General features: G+C 38.4%; 1 protein-coding gene across 1 annotated transcript; it reads right to left on the minus strand.

Moving 5' to 3' along the window:
• Positions 1 to 2,616: 2,616 nt before the first annotated feature.
• MRPS30 (mitochondrial ribosomal protein S30) lies at positions 2,617 to 13,500 on the minus strand. Its single transcript, XM_043979243.1, has 5 exons — positions 12,906 to 13,500; positions 8,283 to 8,428; positions 7,618 to 7,723; positions 5,769 to 5,945; positions 2,617 to 2,977 (listed from the first exon to the last, which is right to left on the minus strand). Exons 1-5 carry the CDS (start codon positions 13,483 to 13,485, stop codon positions 2,703 to 2,705), a joined length of 1,284 nt encoding a protein of 427 aa, XP_043835178.1. The 5' UTR covers positions 13,486 to 13,500; the 3' UTR covers positions 2,617 to 2,702.
• Between the last annotated feature and the right edge of the window lie 2,159 nt (positions 13,501 to 15,659).

A 15,659-nucleotide genomic window follows, 5' to 3' on the forward strand; every position in this document is an offset into this window, starting at 1 on the left:
ATATACCAAAACATTCACAGAAGCACTTTTTTGGTGGTAGTTAGCAACTGGAACAAAGGATATATACTCTTCTTTTGTAATGACAAAAATAATTGTGATTTATGAATGCAATATTACTGTGCCATAAGAAAGGATGAATTCAAAGGTGCATGGGTAAGACTTATATACTGATACAGATTAACAAGAATCAGAAAAAACAACATACACAGAAACTGATTACAATGTAAATGAAAAGGGATAAAAAAGGCTTGACAAGAGAATTGAGAAAATATATTCCTTCCTTCTGAGTATATTACAGTGAATATACTGTCAGACTTCAGTTGATACACTGTTTAAGTTTGCTAGACTGCTTTATCTTTTGCTTATTCTTTGTCATTGTGTATGGGAAGGAGTGATATAATCAGATATGTGATATAAAAATAATATCCATAATTTTTTTTAAAACACCCCTTAGCCAAGACCCTCACTGAGAAGGAATCCTATCTGCTGAGGTAGCCCAATCTGCTCTTGGATAGTTCTTTGAGGAAGTTCTGCTACATTATCATTGTTCCTAGTTCTACCCTCAGCAGTCAAGTAGGTAACCAACCGACTCCTCTTCTACTTAATGATCTTCAAACATTTGTTAAGCTATCATGCTTTCTTTTTCTGGCTAAATATACCCACTTTTCTAATCATCATATGGCATTATCTCAAGTCAATGTCCTTCCTAAAATGTGGTATCCAGAACTGAATACAGTATTCCAGATGTGGTCTGACCAGGACAGAATACTTATAAAAAAAATATGCTTGGTAGAGCTATCTCAGCACTTCACTTAAAATCTTTCTGATTGTGTCAGCAGTATATTTCTCTGTGAAAAGGAATAGTACTGAAACTTCTTCCTAGGTTTTATATAACCTAGCTGTTCCCAGTCTGGATCAATCCAGATACATAACACTGCAATATCTATTTGTAGCAGTATATGAAATGCTCATAGCTACTACCATTTTTCTTTATGATTCCACATTATGACTACCAATCAGAAAAGATTTGGACTGGTTCTAAGACTTAAAAGAGAGAAGGAAAACACTTTGAATGATAAAGCATTTAAGCATTTAGTGACAAGCATAGAGTGAAGTGCTGAAGATACAAATAGAAAAAAGGTTACAGTCCCTGATCTTGAGGATCTCATACTCTACTTGGGGGGGAAGACTCAAAACTCAGTATGTCCAAACCAAAATTCACTATCTTAAACCAAATCCTTCCCTTCTGAATGTTCTCTGTCAAGGTGCCCACCCACTTGTTACATAGGTTCACAACCCCTGTGCCAAACTCAACTTTTCTCTCACTCTATGTATGGTAAATTAATAAGTTGTCAAATCATATTTTCCCTTCTCTACGATATCTCTTGAATTTTCTTTCTCCCCATTCATAGAGCCACTCACTTCAGGCTTTTGTCACCTTTTGCCTGGCCTATTGCAACAGGCTTGGTTTAGTTGCCTCAAGTCTCTCCCCACTCCAAATACATCTTCAACTCAGCTACCAGTGATTTTCCTGATATGTTGGTGAAACCCAATCATCTCTTGCTGAATAAACTTCAGTGGCTCCCTTTTAGCTTCGTATCACATATATTATCCTTTGTTTTGCATTTAAGGCTCTTCAAAAACTGGTCCTATTAACTCCAATTTTACATTCTACTTCCTTCCACAAACTGTAGAATCCATACATACTGCACAACACTCCTGTCTCTGTGCCTTTGTCCTGGCTGTTGCATCTTTAATTCTCTTTCCCCCAACCCTCTGCTTCCTTTATCAACTCAAGCACCAACTCTTCTGGGAGGCCTTGCCAAGTCCCTTTGCTTGTGCTATGCTCTCTGTTACCTTCCCTATACTCTGCATTCATCTTGTATATACTAATTTTTATATATGGTCTCCCCCATTAGAAGGTAAGCTTCTTGGGCAAAGTCTAGCTTTTGCCTTTTCTTTGTATTGCCAGAGGTGAGCACAATTCCTGGAGCACAGCAAACACTTAAAAAATGCTTGTTAATTGATTGATTTAAAAAAGGAGCCTAATTAATTCCAGAGAGGTACAACACCAGAAGGTTGGCAACCAGGTGATTTGAGCTGCTGCGGCCAAATAAAGTTATCAACTAAGAAATGGAGTATCCAATGTAACGATTGGAATAATGCCACCTGCTGGAGACTTACTGTAGAAGAGTTCCGCCCATGAAGTGAAGGTCTTTGAGGGCAAGACCAGGAGTCTTTTCTTTGGCGTCAGGAAGTGACTCAGACTAGTGGGAGGAGGAAGGAAGAGACTGGTGCTCGCTCTCGCGCTTTTTTCTTTTGGACTCTGGTGGAGAGCAGAGCTAGAAATGTGCTCTCCCTTTAATAGATAGAAATCTAGGCCTTTCTCTCTCTTTACCAGAATTCTTATTCTCCTTAATAAATGCTTAAAAGTCTAACTCTTGCTAAAGCTTATAATTTATTGGCGACCACTCATTGGATATTTTAGACAGACTAGCTAGAATTTTAGCCCTTAACACCAATAGGTTTTAGTGAATGGAGTCTCCCACTGATGAAATCAAAGACAATCTTAAATTAAAATTTTCAATGACGTTACCTTAAGAAACACAGTAAGAATTAGTTCTAAAATTTATTCCAGGTCTTTTCATTATAATTATTTTACATTCAATGAAGTCTAAGTATATCAAAAGTCTTTATAATAGTTATGATCTGTTTTCTTCTGGTCTGTTCATTAGAAACTGAACCAACTGAAGCAAAAGTTCATCATTGAAGCCTTTAACATCACCATTTTCAATAACTTCAAAAAGAGGCCTGCTTTCTGTCCCCCAACATATATTCTTTCGGGGGTTATTCTGATTAGCCTGTGCAGTAAGTGCCAAAGTATTTAACTGATAACAAAAGAAGGCAAAATATTTTCCATCTGTGACCACGCCCTGGGAGACAAATGGACGGGTAACATCAGCTTCACTCCAGAATCCTGTAGAAAGAAGTTATATTTAAGTTTACATAAATATAATTTTTTAATAGGAACATTTACCATACATATTAGAGAGAAAACACAAAGACACTAATCCACAAAGTACTCAAATGCTCATAATTGTTTCCCATTCTTACCACAACTATTCCTGTATACCACTATGACTTCATCTTTTTCAAACTATTGCTCACAATGGAACTAAACTTGGGGGAGAGCTTTTAATCTCTCTAGGCATCCATTTCTTCATTTTTATAATGAGAAAGCTAAATGACTTCTAATAAAGTTGCCTTTTACTCCAAATTGGATTCAGTATCATCCTGTCAACTCAAGAACTTTCATTCCCAAGATAACCTTATGAATTCTCTAAAATGATGTAGACTCAGGGCTGAAAGCACTCGATAGGTATTTTCATCCAACCCCATTATTTTGAATATGAGGAGACTAACACCCAAGGAATGTAAGTAATTTGTTCAAGGTCAAAAGCCAGGATTAGACACAAATTTTCAGGCTTCTTAATTCAGTGTCCTTTCCACTGCACCAACTGCAATCTTTCCTATCACTAGTTATTACACTTTGAGCATGTCTCTACTTCTCCATCCTTTCCTACACCATCACTTGGTCCTCATCTCCCAACTCCCATCTTTTTCTTTCCATTCATCTGAAAATTTAAGTGACATTTATATTTTATCTTTCCCATACTATCCTGCATCTTCACCATTCCACTGAAACTATCTTCAGAAAATAATAAAATATTTCAACTTGTCTTCTTGGACAATCTAAACTGTCTCTTCATTTGATCTGATTTGACTCCAGCAAAATCACACCTTTGAGCAAGAGGCCCCAACTATAATTTCTGTGATACTGTCCTCATACATCTTCACAAAGAAATATCCCAGCATACTACCATAACTGAAATAGATTTCAAAAGGGCCATTTGGTCAGTTTCTTGATTCAAGGCACATCTAAACTTGAGGCATTTTAACAGAAACTGTTATGGGAGGCAAGAGAAGTAGATATGGCCTCAGATGAATCACTGGCAAGTTTTCATCATGTATATTGTATGTGTGAGCATACACACATATACATTACAAATGTGCATACACACATAATTACAAGTAAACCATAATAAAGGAAATTTCAAGTAAAGATAAAAGATGTTTATATTAGACACTAGAACCACCATGCTTGTTGCTAAATGATTAAAAGTTGAATTGTTTTTGTGAAATATACTCTGATTTCTTAGCTTCTTAAAAGCTCAACAGGGTTTGGTTTGGTTTTTTGCTGGCTCTTCTCTTCCTGAATTCTGTGGAAAGACAGAAGCTTCTAACTCTGAGAAACATTTTATCTCCCCAGCATTTTCCTAAGTTGTAAAAAGTTGCACTAGTCAAGGCATATATACCGTGACATAACTTTGTCACAACAACCACTTCCCAAAGCTGCTGAATGCGTTGTGAGGGATAATGAGCCAAAAAAGACCGATTATGACTTCATCCACCTACAGACTGGCCAATCAGTGGCCCCCCCCACCCCCACCCCAAGACCAAAAGTGAGACTTTGCTTTTGCTGCTTACATATCTTCTGGTATGTAGATATATGATATAAGCAGAGTACCCCCTCACCACCATTTTCCTTTTTGCAAAGAACAGTGGATCTGAGTCCCTCACCCTTGCAAAATGGGGATTATTTATCTACAAGTTTATTTGTATTAAGTACTATTTAACTACACAATGAAAACAAGCACAAAAGAGAAAGCACAATAGTTCTTACCATCAAAATGAAAATCATTACACTATAACCACAGGACCTCAAGGTATCCTAACATAAAAACTGTAATGATCTTAAATAATCAAAGCTTATGCTTCCATTGTTTCTAAATGTTAAAAATCTGTCAATCTCTTCTCAAGAAAACTAAGTCCAATTAAATTACTCGATTCTTAAAATGGCAGCTGGTAGAGCTGTGAACTGATCCAACCATTGTGGAGAGCAATTTGGAATTATGCCCAAAGGGCTATAAAGCTGTGCATATCTTTTGACGCAGCAATACCACTTTTGGGTCTTTTTCCCAAAGAGATCATAAAAAAGGGAAAAGGGCCCACATGTACAAAAATATTTATAGCTGCTCTTTTTTGTGGTGGCAAGGAATTGGAAATTGAGGGGCTGCCCATCAACTGGGGAATGGCTGAACAAGTTGTGATATATGAATGTAATGGAATTTTATTGTGTTGTAAGAAACAATGAGCAGGAGGAGTTCAGAGAAACCTGGAAGGACTTGCATGAACTAATGATGAGTGAGATGAGCAGAACCAGAAGAACATTGTACACAGTATCATCAACATTATGTGTTGATCAACTGTGATAGACTAGATTCTTCTCATCAATATAATAGTACAAGAAAGTTCCAAATGACTCATGATGGAAAACGCTGTCCACATCCAGAAAAAAAAAAAAAAAGAACTGTGGAATATGGATGCTGATTGAACCATGCTATTTTGTTTTTGGTGCTGTTGTTGTTCTTTTTTGAGGTTTTTCCTTTTTTGCTCTGATTCTTCTTTTATAACATGACTAATGCAGAAATACATTTAATGTTATTATACATATATAACCTATATCGGATTACCTGCTGTCTTGGGGAGGGGAGGGAGGCAGAAAAATTTGAAATTAGAAATCTTATAAAAACAAATGTTGAAAACTATCTCTACATGTAACTGGAAAATAATAAAATACTTTTATAATTTAAAAAAATGGCAAGGATATAATTCAAACATATATCAAACTACAAAATCAATCTTACCTTGATACATAGCTTGTGCGCCAGTCCAAGCAAAAAGACTGGCAATGGCATTGGCTCGATAACCAACTTCTATCTGATCAGAACGATTGTCCTTCAAGAGTCTCTCCCTTCTTATTTTGTCAGGTAACAAATGGAATTGAGTGTGGCCATAACAGCACGGATCTGCTAATCTTGTCCCTGAATTCCAAAGCAAATTAAAAAAAGGAAAAAAAAATCAAATGCCAAAACGTAACACATGAGAATTTCTGCATATTTTAAAATTATTTTTATTTAAATTACCTTTCTTTTCTACAAGCAAAGTTCTCTGTACACAAAACATAGCCTCTCCCCCCAAATATAAGCACAAAATCACAATATGTTAGCCAAAATAAACTCAAATGAAATAGTAGCAAATAAGAGGACAGGAATAAGACTTTAACATTCTACTTCAAGTTTATGTATTGCTTAATCAACTAACGGGGGCTCCATTTTCTACATGCATTATTTTCTTCTGCACTGTTGATTCTATCAGTAATTAATACTAAGTCATGAGCTCAAGAACTATCACTAATCATAGTAAAATCAGTATTTGGGGAAGGAAAAAACTAAAACAGACAGACTACATACCTTTACAGTTGGGAGGAAAGCACTTTGTTAATCAAAATGTTCTGAAAATAGGAGTAATTATAAATGCCAATATTTGAAATTGTGACCCTGTAAATTGTTAGCGCATGTCTCTTCTTGGTTTTCTTACCTGTTTCTTGAACAAGAATATGTCTGCATCTCTAACATGGATAGTTAATACAGGTATACCTCGTTTTACTACACTTTGTAGATAATGCACTTTTAAAAAAACAAATTGAAGGTTTATAGCAACTCTGCATCCAGCAAGTCTATCGCTGTCATTTTTCCAACAGCATATGCGCATAGTACATGTGTCATATTTTGATAATTCTCACAATATTTCAAATTTTTTCATTATTTTATCTGTCACGGTGATCTGTGATCAGTGTGATCTTTGATGTTATTACTGTGATTTTTGGGGGGGGGGGGGTGCCACAATCGGCATCCATATAAGACTGCTAAGTTAATAGATAAATGTTTTGTGTGTTCTGACTGCTCCATTAACTGACTGGTTGTTCCCTGTATCTCTCCTTCTCCTCAGGCCTCCTTATTCCCTGAGACAAAATAATGTTGAAGAATTTATATAAACTTAGCAACAAGGTTTGACAGGACTGACTATTGACAAATAGCACTGCATACCACAGAGAAATCTTTTGTGAAGAGTCAATAAAGATAGCAAACTTTGTTGTTATCTTATTTTAAGAAATTGCCAGTCACTCCAAACTTCAGCAGTTATCACACTGATAGGTCAGCAGCCATTAACATCAAGGAAAGAACCTCCCCCAGCAAAAAGATTATGACTCACTGAAAGCTCAGGTGATGGTTAGCATTTTTGAGCAATAGCTATTTTTAAATTAAGATATACACATTTTTTTAGAAATAATACTAATGCGCGCTTAACAGACTACAACATAGTATAAACAAAATTTTTATATGCACTGAGAAATCAAAAAATTCTTGTCATTTCATCACTTCATTGTGATATTTACTTTATTGAGGTGGTCTGAAACCAAACCCACAATATCTCCGAGGTATGCCTATATAAGAATTACAATGCCTGTAGAATGTCTGCATGATATTGTTTTTAGATTCAAACTTTGGGGCACCAACAATTAATTTCTCTCTCTCTCTCTCTCTCTCTCTCTCTCTCTCTCTCTCTCTCTCTCTCTCTCTCTCTCTCACACACACACACACACACACCTTTAAATACACATATAGTTACATTACCTTTAAAAGAAAAACTCACCTATAAATATGTTATTTTCATACTGTCGTTTGAATAATGGAAGTTTGTCTGGTTTACAATTCAAAACAGGAATTTCTACTGGAACAGAGTAATCTAATGGCACGAACTTAAGGAAAAAAGTCACAAGTATTAAATTTTAACAATAGCAATAACATATATCCTTTTATTACTACCTACCAAAATTTAAATGAACAAATTAATCACTAAAATAGATGTATTAAGTGAAAATCCTGAAATGCAATTTGAAAAAAATAATTTGTTTAACAGCATATAAAAACAAAGACAAGTTTGTGAGTTTGCTTGTTTTTCCTCAGAACTGCAAATATGATACATATCCCAGTTCAAAGCTGTATAAAAACATACTGCTTTGGATAAAGGGATTTTCTCCTATAGTTTAAAACTATAACTATAAAACTGCAACCCCCCAAAAAATATAACAGGAAAAGAAAGGTAACCAAGAAACTTATTCCCAAACTGACATTACTAGGTTAACCATATAGGAATATTTGTAAATTGAACAGAAAATCAGATATAAAAGGCTCATAATCCTAATTTACCATTATTATATAACTAGACAAATTATTTGTTCTGTTTTTTCAATAATTAATGGAATAGTCATATAGGTCATAGTTTGGAAGAATAAAGAAGGAAAGGAAAATTCTTACCTCTGAAAGTTGTTTCGGTATACGAATCTGGCTATGTGGTTTATCATCTATTTGGTATCGTAATGCATCAACTCTACCTCGACGATGACCTTTTGGAATAATTTCTTCACCACACCACCAATAAAAGTGAACTGGACGTTTAAAATCTAACAAAAAAAAGTATATAATTTCATCTAGTGAACTTAACTGTTTTGGTTTTTATACCACAGACCACTAATTTTAACATTAAATGCTTAATTAATTAAACATTAAGTACCTGAAGCAAATCAGATATCCCAATCCAAAATTAATTTTTTTTACCAATATTTTTAAGTGTGCTCAAAGTATTAGGTTTGAGGCTAGTGATTTAACATTAAATTATTCTGATTTAAATATACTGTTACAGAAAAGGATCCCTGGTGAGAACTCAAAACCTCTGAGCCTCAACTTCTTCATTTGCAAAATAAATATAATGCCTGCAGCTGCTTGCCTTATAGGGCTGTCATGAGAAAAATGATTTGTTAACTTTAAGGTTCTATATAAATGTGAAGTATTTTTATAATAGTTATTCTTTACCAGACTCAGGGGTAGAGTATGTCTCTCCTATATTCTTCATCTTATACCCTTCAATTTACTCTGGGATTTAGTTCCCTTGAGTTTTTACTCTTGAATTTTCAATCTCTCCCTTCCTTTCCCTCTGTCTATAAAAATGCACCATTTCTTTATTCTTGAATTCAGATCATCCTCTGGTTCTTCTTTATCTGTTTGTAAGCTCCTTGTCTTGAACAGCTCTTCTTCCTGTTCCACGAATTTGGGTGTCTTCCACAGCACTGTCCTAGGCTTTTTTTGTGCGTGTGTCTTAGGCTTTTTATACTCTTTATTTTTTTTCATGATATCTCATCTACTCTCTGGGTTTCAATTATCATGAATCTCTGTGCATTTGTCTAGGACAGCACTCATGCTTCCCCACCTCTCCACCTTCTCTGTTGTCTCAGAATAACAGTCTTATTCTTCAGCACTAAACTCAAAGCACCAACTACTGCACATATCCTTCCCAGATGCCCCAAATGAATATGTTCTCTTTCACCTCCACTTTTTCCTACTTCTTCAGACCACATCACTACTAGCTGCCATCATACTTATCTGAGAACATTAACCCTCCTAACTCCAAGCAGAATATAAGCTCCTTAAGAAAAGGGATGACCCATATTTTATCTTTGTATGTACACTATCTAATATAGTGTCTTATACATAGTACTTTTAAGGAATGTTTATTGAATGATTATATCTTGGGAGAGTGTCAGGAAAGATGAAAGAGAAGAATTAAAGAATGCTAAAAGAAAGAGCTAAGTCTACTAATGTAGACATTGACATTAAGGAGGAAATGAGGAAGATAGAATAGCAAAGTGGCTTGGAATTAAGAAGTAGGAGACGAACCCAAAGAATGTCCCAGATGGCAAGAAAATAGAAGACATGGCCAAATGTGCCAAATGTGGCAGAAAACTCCAGGCATGATGACTGGAAAAAGGCTGTTTGACTTGGTAATTAGGTTGTCAGCTTCACCTTTGAAAGGCCCATTCCAGTACTGTAATGGAAATAGAAAACAGATTATAAAGCATTAAGGAATAAGGAGATGGGCAGAAATAAAAGTAGAAATTGTAGACAGATGACATGAAATCAGAGGAACTTAACTTCTTCCTTTGTAAAGGAAGAAAATTGAAAATGAAAGGGAAGTAAGCTTGAACTAGCTTTGTGATTTTAGGTAAGTCACTAAACCAATCTTGTTTGCCTCAATTTTCTCATCTGTAAAATGAGCTGGAGAAAGAAATGATGACCCACTTCAGTATCTTTGGCAAGAAAACTTCAAATGGGGTCATGAAGAGCCAGGCCTGATGGAAAAATGACTAGACAGCTTAAAAAGATATTCCCTTAGTCAAGGGAAAGATTTTTTTTTAAACATATGAATGACCTATAAGCTTCCATGAAGAGAGAAATTAAAAAAATCAAGAGAAATGAAAAAATCAAGGGCCTAGAAATGAAAGAAAAAGATAATTAAATGGTGAGCAAAGAACAGACTTCATGCCTTAATTTTCTGCTGAGAATATGGGAGCGGGGTACTGAAGCTTTGGAATAACAAGCACAGGATATGTGGCAGGATTGTTGAGCAGCAAGGAGGGTACAGGTGAGATTACCGAGTATAAATTTATAATGGATGAAATGAGGGGTTTTGTGACTTTTCCCAGTAGCACTTGGCAATATCAGCAGAGGACCAAAGAAGGCAGATGAGGTGTACCTAAGGTTGAGCAGTCGGAGGACAAACTACAGTTTCAGTAGAAATTAAGGAGTAGGAGAGATGGTAGAAAAGAAAATAGTTGCAAGGGGAATTTATGAGATCAAGATCTCAGGAATACAGCAGCTGTAATGTATACACTTGTTAAGTGTTGATGGAGGGGACACTGAACACTACCTATGAGGCAGGGCAATGTAAAAAGCCTGAGAAGTCAGGTTTTAGATTTCTATTTACTACAGTACAGTTAAACTCGACATGTGGAATCACCATACTTTAAAAGTTAGAAAGGGCTTTTAGAGATGATCTAGCCACTTACTTTATTTTTTAGAGCATTTATAGCTTGATAGATTACTGACAAGACATTTTTACTCCAAGTCTGCTCCCTTGCCCTGTACCAATTGTGTGAATTCTCATTCAGATAAAAGTCAAATGGGTGTGTGTGTATTAAGCCTTAGTTTTTTTCATTTTCAAAAGGGAAGTGATATCAATAACTTCGATTTGGTAAGAATGTAATCATTTATAAAAGGCTTGATACTTAAGGGTAGGGAAGGTTTCCTTTGAATACAGTATATTATAATTTTGTTATAGCATTCCTCTTGATAAAACCCAAAATACATTTGATCAAGGCCCCTTTTAAACACACACACACGCACACACACATATATGTATGTAATTTATCATTTACTTTTAACATTCTTTTTACATTTTGAGTTCCGAATTCTACAAATGCTTAATTTAAAGTTGACTTGTGTAGGCCTGTTTGCCCCTGTGACTCTCACAGTACTTTGTCCTACTTCTGGTACAATTTTCATAGGCTATAATATCCGTATTTCTCATCTACTCTCCACTGGAACGGAAATGCCAAGGGTCACTTAGCTATTTATTGGCTGGACTAAGTTTATTTAAACGTAGGGATGTGCTTTCAATACCTTTAAAAGTAATCCTTCTGACTCTTCACAACCAGGATAGTGATTCCATTTTACCAAATAATCACAGAATGAATGGTAGAGGTAGAAACGTTTTAGATCTAAAAAAAGACCAACTGCCTCATTTCACCTGAGAAAACTAAGGCCACGGGTAGAGTGATGTGTCAGAAAAACCTGAGTTCAAGTTCAACCTCAGAAGTTTCCTAGTTGTGTAACTCTGGCTGGGCAAAACACTTAACATTTTGATTGCTTCAACTTCCTCATCTGTAAAATGGGGATAATTAAAGTGCCTACCTCACATGGCTTACTATATGCCAGGCACTAAAAGTGCTAATCTCTTGTGTCTTTTGATGCTCACATCAGGAAGCATAGTATCCCACAGCTGGTGTCTGAGGCAGGATTTGAACTCTGGTCTTCCTGACTCCAGGCCCTGCCCTGTATCCATCACACTACTTAATGCTTCGAAAACTTTACTGTGCTAAATGAATGCTATTATAATAATTACTATTATTTTTCCAAGGCCATTCTGCTTCTAAGTGCCAAGGCCTTGGACCTTACAGTCTGTACCCTGAGATGTGCCTGAACAGCACAAATACCAGCCAGGTGCCCCAGTGAGACAGTACTGGGCCTGGAATCAGGAAGACCAGAGTTCAAATCTACCCAATTACTTGGATATGTGACCAGGGGAAGTTGTTTAAACCGTTTGTCCCAGTTTCTTCCCAGGTTGGTTTGTGAGGATCAAATGAAATATTTGTAAACCTGTATCTAAATGTTAGCTACTATTATTGTTTTTATTATTACTATTATTGAATATCCTAACCTAGTTTTATGGGAGACCTCTTGGAGAAGCACACCCCTTGCGTGGCATAATAGCACCAAAAGGTGATTTACATTCAGAATCTACTGGTTGCAATTTCTGAAGCTACCTTGGTGTGAGTGAATTAAAGGTCAATTTCCTTGTCTACAGGAGGGAAAGGGGAGGAGGCGGAGAGAAGACGACTGTATAGTGGGTGGCTAAAGGCAAAGAGAAAAGTATGTGTCTGGGAGCGATGTCTGGGGGAAGGAACCAGGAAGAAAGTTAGAAAGGAGAGACCCTAAAGATAAAAGAGAGAAGATGGGGGGTTGGGGGAGGAGTTTCAGTGGGGGAAGAGGAAAATTGGGAGGTAGGCACTGGGGCAGGAGGGAAAGGCCTTTGTGGGAGCAGGAAGGTAAATCAGGTTAGGGAGAGAGAAAAGGTTGGGGGGAGGGGAGACCCTAGGGAAAGCAAGGAAGTTGGGGGGAGATCCTGGGGTCAGAAGGAAGGAGAGAAGGGCAGGGGCTGGAAGGGGGGGGGGTCAGCCCTGGAGGTAGGAAGGAAGGAAGGCCTAGAGGGGGGCGGGGCCGGCTTGTCCGGGGTCCGCCGGGCAGGGCCCAGCCTCGGATACTCACCTAGGGCAGCAGCGGCCAGGCTGGGGTTGTGGGGAGTCAGCAGCCCGGTCAGGGAGGTTACGAGCTGATGAAGGAAGGGCGAGGCTACGAACTCCTGCTGCTGGTAGAGCGGGGCGCGCTTCTTGCGCTTCAGGTGGAAGTGTTCCTGCAGGAGGCAGTCGCACACGGCCGAGCGCAGCGGGGCCAGGTCGGGCGGGCCGCCGGGCTCGCCGGGGGCCGGGGGCCGGGGCAGGGGGAGACCATTCAGGTAGGCGGTCTTGGTGAAGCTCTGGTACCAGCGGTCGGCATGGAGGGCGAAGGTCTGCGGGTACACGACGTACTTGAGGCGCTGCAGCTTCGTGAGCACGCGCAGCTTCGCTTCCACCGAGGGCGCATTGTGCGCCTTCTGATGCCACCGGTCTACCCGACGCAGCCGGGCCGCCTGGCTCTTCGCCGTCAGCGAGGCCACTATCGGTGGGTACCGCGCCGCCGAGGCCGCGGGAGCGACGACCTCGGCCGCGGGAGCGGCGACCTCGGCCGCGGTGTGCAGCCGCAGCGCTCGGCCGCACGGCAGCAACTTAACCCTAATGGAGGCCGCCATATTTGTCCCGAGCTGAGGGAGAGGACGGAGGTGCAAGGCCGATGATTGGACCAGCTTGCACGTAGACGCCAGGAAACGAGTCGACCAATAGGAAAGCGAAATCACGGCCGTAACCGGGGCCGTGCGTAAGGGCGTAGTATAAGGGGTTAACCCGCGAAATGACGTTGCTTACTCGCAGCCAATGAAACTTTTCTCTTAGTTTGGTTCTTCCTGGAGCGGGAGTTTTGGAACGGAAAAATCTGAGTCCTTGGAAAATCAGTTATAGCGTCCCTCACCTTTCTTTGTAATGGGGCTCAAATGTTAAACTGTGAAATGCTGCCCTTTAGAATGCAATGGGGAATAAGGCCAAATACCTTCCTCCTATCAAGTGTTTGAAAAAAATCGGCCCCCCCCCAAACAAACAAACGAACAAAAAACCCTTTTATTTTGTGCCTTTGAAGTTTTCAAATAACTCTCTAGTCAACCTTTGCCTAACATTCCAGGGCTGCTTGATATCTATCTTGCAATATATAGTTCATAGGACCATGGATTTAGAGCTGAAATAGAGCTCAAAGGTCATCTAGTACAGGTGCTCAATTTTTAAATTTCTGGTCAAAGACCTCTGGAAATCTGGTGAAACCCATGGACCCCTTCTTAATGATTTTAAATGCATAAAATGAAATTTTTAAAAATAGGGAACCAATTCTCCTGAAACACAGTTAGAAAAATATATTTTTAAAGAGTACACGGACCCTAGATTAATATCCCCTGAAGTAGTCTAACCACATCTTTTTACTGAGAAAAAGAAACTGGAGTCGACAAGTGAAGCAACTTGCCTGTGGTCAGGCAGACAGTAAGAGGCGAGTCCAGGACATGAACCACCTGGATCACCTGAAACTAAATTCATTGCTCTTTCCACTGAATCTGGAGCTGGAAGGGATTTAACACATGATCTCTAGTTCAATACCCTCATTTTACATATAAGGAAACTCCCATGAGATTTTAAGTGACTGGCAAAATACATGTAAAGAATAAATTTCAGGGGGGAGTTTTTTTTAAATTTTCTTTAAAGCATTGTCATTGGGTATATTAATTAATTAAAGTAAAGCCTCAGTATGGTTAAATGAAAAGAGCTCAGGATTCTGAGTCCTATATCAAGTCTGAAAATAAATGACCAGAGTCACAGGGTTTATACAGCCACTGTTAACTCTAAAAATACCAAAGAACTCACACAGGTTATCACAACCATAATTAACTGAAAAAATATAATCACAATAAGATTTAACTATAAGATATAAAATAAAAACAAAGCAGAAGCAAAGAGCTAACAAAATGGAGGAAACTTGAAATACAAAAATGACTGGTAACTCAAAAGGCAATAGAAAGCTTTATGGAATAAGTAGACCTCAGCCTTCTTGTACTTGATAACTTGCATGTAAGAATTGACATAAGGGGCAGCTAGGTGGATAGAGTACCAGCCCTGGATTCAGAAGGACCTAAATTCAAATCCGGCCTCAGACACTTGACACTAGCTGTGTGACTCTGGGCAAGTCACTTAACCCCAATTGCCTCACCAAACCCCCTCTCCCACAAAAACAAAACAAAAAATAGAATTGACATAAGTCAAATCTGAAGACAAATGACCAAAAAGTCAGAGGTATGCAACCACTGTTAATGCTAAAAATACCAAAGAGCTCATACAGGTTATCACAATTACAGTTAACTCTAAGAAATAAAACAAAATAAAAACAAGCAAAAAAATAGGGCCAAGAGTGGTCATGAGCAAAAGGCTTTCTTTGTTCCATTGGAGGAGGGAAACTAGACACGTGTTGGGGCCTCCTCTAGCGGGAGACCTGCTTTAATGTGGCCAGATCTCTACATACAACAGTGGTTATGCAATGAGCTGTAACCTTGACAATGAGACAAGCTTGATTCATAGCAGGGCTTCATGACCAGAACGTGGGTCCTGAAGGGCCTTGTCTGAGCTCAGGGACCACCTAGGACTGGTATAGAAACAATTCTGGGATTTTGCTGCAGCTGAGTTTATCCAGAGGGTGAGTGTAAAGTTATGCCAAGCTATGGGTACAGCTTGCTTGCTGGGCCTTTGCTCTGGAAAAGAGGGTATGTTTTAATAGTAAAATGAGAGAGGTGGTCTTGGAATGGAGATCCTGACACCTAAAACTGGGATTTAAGTC

The sequence above is a fragment of the Dromiciops gliroides genome, chromosome 1 (genome assembly GCF_019393635.1).
Source record: "Dromiciops gliroides isolate mDroGli1 chromosome 1, mDroGli1.pri, whole genome shotgun sequence".
In the NCBI taxonomy this organism is placed as follows: domain Eukaryota; kingdom Metazoa; phylum Chordata; class Mammalia; order Microbiotheria; family Microbiotheriidae; genus Dromiciops; species Dromiciops gliroides.